We start from the raw sequence: 4935 nt of genomic DNA, 5'->3' as shown, positions 1-4935 counted from the left end.
TATCAAATCACGTATTGGGCACCTTCAAAACTGATACAGATCGGCCTGAGTCGTATAAATTTGGCATGGCCTTGGTTTTCATAAAGAAATTGGATTTTTTTACTATTTTACCCCTGGTCTATTTCACCAATATAGTATCGGCAATGTATCGAGATTGATGGCTAGCAATGCAATACCAATACAGATCGCCCATTTTGATATTGATACTTCAAATATCACGGGGGCGCTACATGACCGATTCCAATTTTGGCCATTTCCAAGTGCATGATCCTAGGAATTTTGGGTCCAAATCATTGGTTTCAAATCTTAGGGACATATTCTAAAACTTTTGGGACCAATTCTGGTCGATTTGGATTTGATTCAATTGATATTATAATGAGCAAGGATTGAATCAATCCTGATTCCAAGTTTAAAATATGGGTTTGGTCCTCATGGGCTACCGTTAAATAACAGTTGGTCTTCCATTTCTATACTTTCTAAATGCAGAAACTAAAAACATATCAAAGACATCAAAATATCACAACGGAAAAACTATAAACATACATCAGACATCTCACTATAAACACCTATTTGTTATTACAACTTTGAAACTAAAACTAAACTTCTTACAACAAATACTGTCTGTCAATATACACCTAAAGTATATCAAAACATCAAAATGCCTCTAATCTCTGGATCTCTCTTTGCTCATCTATTCAGAGGGACTTACACCCTTCCCTCTGGCTCTCTTGACACAGTCAGTATATTGGCACTCCACATGTGCATGTTTTGTAAAACAATCATAACTATGGGGTGAGATAACTAGCTCACTGAGAAAAATCACAATTCATAGCATGCCCATGAATGTAATAAGTTATGTTATACTCTGTAAATCATACTATGAACATGCTACTATCATAATCTTTCTATCTAGTGTACTATATATGATCTATATTAGTTGGCATGCATGATACTATAAACAATGAAAACATCGTTTATCTGTTATTTTCTTTTTATGTCTTACTTTATCTGTTTATCTGTGCAAACCGCCACTGAGATCTGTAAGGGTGAGCATACAATAATCTATACTATGAAAATCTGTAAGGATCCAGCTATGGGGATTTGTGAGAATCCAACTGTGTATATATAAAAGACAATCTACTCCTTATTCTTGTTAAAGAAGACACAGTAAGGTAGAAAGAAGAGAAGGAGAAGAGAGACAATAGACAAGAGGTTAACGTGGTTCAGTCAAGAAAGACCTACGTCCACGGCTAAGAAGATCTTCACGTTACATTCTTCTTTGTGTACATATCCTTAAATAAGGATTGTAAGGGATTCTTTACAAGATTAGAAATTCCATTTACGGAAGTACCCCTGCTGTCATTCCTTTGATTTATACTCCAAGAGATTTGATTGATATCCTTGCTGTGATTTTTAGGATAATTGCCTTGATTGATATTCCAGCTTGCTTGATTGGATTCTTTCTGATCTTGAATAGTTATTATGGGCTTATTGACCAGCTGGTTAATACCAGTAGATGACGTGGAATCTATATCCTTTACACGCCCCCTCAAACTCAAGGGTGGTGGCAACACCTTGAGATTGACCATTAAGTGGTGAAACCTTTGTGCCGATAAGGCCTTGGTGAAGATATCTGCTAGCTGGTCTTTGGTGGATATAAATCTTACACTCAAATGTCCTTTGGAAACCTTATCCCTGACAAAGTGAAAGTCGATTTCAACATGCTTTGTGCGAGCATGAAAAATCGGATTTGCAGTGAGATAGGTGGCCCCTATATTATCACACCATAGTGTAGGAGCACTAGGAAGATAAATGTGCAATTCTTTTAGAAGAGATTGAATTCATGTGAGTTCTGCAGCTGCGTTAGCAAGAGCACGGTACTCAGATTCAGTGCTAGAGCATGCCACAGTTGCTTGTTTACGGGAGCTCCAAGAAACCAAGTTGGTGCCTAGAAAAATTGCAAAACCACCCTGGGACTTACGATCATCATGACAGCCGGCCCAGTCAGCATCGGAGAAAGCACTAAGAGTAAGAGGTGACCGCCGATCAAAATGAACACCATATGACAGCGTCCCTTTGAGATAGCGAAGAATTCTCTTGACGATGGCCCAATGCTCGATGGTTGGTCGTTGCATGTATTGACATACTTTGTTGACCGCAAATTGGATATCTGGGCGAGTTAATGTGGCATATTGCAAAGCGCCAACCGTGTTGAGGTATAGAGTTGGATCGTCCATAGGATCCCCCATAAATTGAGATAAAACCATTGATGGGGTGATTGGTGTGGAAACCTGCTTGCAATCTGACATTTGGGTTCTTTCAAACAAGTCAGTGACGTATCTCCCTTGATGAAGGTATAGACCATGTGGCGTGTGTTCTACGCGGATGCCCAAGAAATAATGTAAGGGTCCCATATCAATTACTGCAAACACCTTTGTTCAAAAATTGTTGAAGCAGGACATCACTGCTACCTGTCAAGATTATGTCATCAACATAAATGAGAATGAAGATGATAGCAGTGCCATGATTGTAAGTGAACAAAGAAGTATCCGTTCTTGATCCCTGGAAGCCATTCTCAAGCAAGAACGAGCTTAGCTTATCAAACCACGCACGTGGAGCTTGCTTTAACCCATATAGAGACTTGTGTAATTTACACACATACTCAGGAAAAAGTGGATCTTGAAAACCTGGTGGTTGTGTCATGTATACTGTTTCATTTAATTCACCATGAAGAAAGGCATTCTGAATGTCGATTTGACGAAGCGGCCAAGACCGAGACAATGCAATGGATAAGACGAGCCGGATTGTAGTTGGCTTGATGACAGGGCTAAAAGTTTCATTATAGTCAATCCCTTCTTGCTAGTTATAGCCCTTGGCGACCAATCTAGCTTTATAACGATCAATTGACCCATCTTGCTTTCTTTTGATGCGAAAAACCCACTTGCAATCGACAACATTGTGTGAAGGAAGGCGTGGAACCAGGGTCCAAGTGCCGTTGTGTAAAAGGGCATTAAATTCCTTATCCATGGCCTGGCACCATTCTGGAAATTTATTTGCAATGGTAAAGTTTGTAGGTTCAATTGAGAGAGGCTTCACATCAGTCAAAAAAACCTTAGGTTTTCGAGTACCATCCTTTGTACGAGTGATCATTCGATGGGTATTTGTGGAAGGCTTGTCCACAGGCAAATCAATAGATGGCATAGAATTTGCTGATGATTCGGCTGGCTCATGGGAGGCCATGGAAGGGGTTGAGGAGATAGCGGGGCTTGGCACAATGGGCATGAGGGAAGGACCATCTTGCTGTCCTTGAATTGATGGAGACACAGGGATTTGGGGAACCGGTGGAGGGGTGTGTGGAAATAATGGCTCACACAACCAGGAAGCCAAAGGTGGTGGTCCAGCAAAGATGGTTCAGCTTGTGATCGGCCCGGGTCTAGACATGGGCTGTTTCCAAAAGGAAATCTTTCTTCATAAAAAATGACATGTCTAGAAACAATAATTTTCCCACTTTTTCGGTTGAAGCATTTGTTTCCCCGATGGCGTGAGCTATAACCAAGGAAAACATGCACCTATGATCTGTAATCCATTTTGTGGTTATTGAATGGCCAAAGTAGAGGATAACATGCACATCCAAAAACTCTTAATTGTTCATAAGCCGGTTGGATTCCAAAAAGCTGATATAGAGGGGAAACGCCCTTGAGAACAGGGGTGGGGAGTCTATTGATCAGGAAAACCGCTATTTCAAAAGCATGAGGCCAATAAGTATGTGGAACCGACCTGTGAGCGAGCAGAGACAATCCCGTTTCGACAATATGTCTATGACGGCGTTCAATAATCCCATTTTGTTCATGCGTGTGAGGGCATGATAAACGATGCTCAATCCCAACTTGAGAAAGATAAGTAGACACGGATCTAAATTCCCCACCCCAATCTGTGTGAAGACGTTTTATGTGCCGGGTAAACAAATTCTCAACGAGTGCTTGAAATTTCTGGAAAACAGGTAATACTTCAGATTTCACAGTTAAAGGAAACAACCATAGAAAGCGACTATAATCATCCAAAAAACTGACATAATAGCGATAGCCTTCTATTGAGGTAATGGGGGAGGGTCCCCAAACATCTGAGAATATTAAATCAAGAGGAGCAATGGACCTTGAATCTGAAGATTTAAATGGTAATTTATGGCTTTTGCCCATCTGGCAGGCTTCGCAAACATTAAAATATTTATTTGATGAAGTAGGAAGATTAAAATGAGAAATAACATTTGCAACAGTTCTTAGGGCCGGATGACCCAATCTATTATGCCACTGAGAAACAGAAGTGCGTTCTCCAATCATGCCCTGTGGGAAGGTTTTATTCACTGAAGCCTTATTTTTATTCAAGAGAACTTGATAAAGACCGTCCTTAAGCTTGCCCTGGAGCAGGCGGGTCCCCGTTGCACAATCCTTCACAAGAAAACTGTCAGGATGAAACTCAAAAATAGCATTGTTGTTGCGAGTAAATTGAGCCACAGATAAAAGATTTTTAGCAACCCCAGGAACATGCAAAATATTATTGAGAAGTAAAGGCTTAGAAGTGGTTGCGATAGTAGCATTACCAGTATTTGCTATCGGCAGGCCTGAACCATTTGCAATTTGCACCTGATCAGTTCTGGTGTATGGCTGTGAGAGGTGGAGATTTTCTAAACTGGCAGTGAGATGATGGGATGCGCCTGAATCGGGAAACCACCAATTATCATCAGCCGAGGGTGCCGAGAAATCAGAAAATTTCCAGTTGGTGGGGCAATAAAACCGTTTTGGAAAGCATGGTTAAACCGTTGTCTGCAATCTAGTGCCTTATGACCAGCACACCCACAAATCTGGCATGCAATGGGATTACCTTGATCAGGGGAAGAGACCCCCTGGGAGCGATAACCAAAAGAACGACCTCGTGGAG

At 40.9% G+C, this 4935-nt stretch overlaps 1 protein-coding gene across 1 annotated transcript; it reads right to left on the bottom strand.

Moving 5' to 3' along the window:
* Positions 1-1841: 1841 nt before the first annotated feature.
* LOC122655159 (uncharacterized mitochondrial protein AtMg00810-like) lies at positions 1842-2249 on the bottom strand. Its single transcript, XM_043849381.1, has one exon. It carries the CDS (start codon positions 2247-2249, stop codon positions 1842-1844), a length of 408 nt encoding a protein of 135 aa, XP_043705316.1.
* Positions 2250-4935: the final 2686 nt, after the last annotated feature.

The sequence above is a fragment of the Telopea speciosissima genome, chromosome 3 (genome assembly GCF_018873765.1).
Source record: "Telopea speciosissima isolate NSW1024214 ecotype Mountain lineage chromosome 3, Tspe_v1, whole genome shotgun sequence".
Taxonomy (NCBI): domain Eukaryota; kingdom Viridiplantae; phylum Streptophyta; class Magnoliopsida; order Proteales; family Proteaceae; genus Telopea; species Telopea speciosissima.
This window is presented reverse-complemented; position numbering and strand designations above follow the sequence as displayed.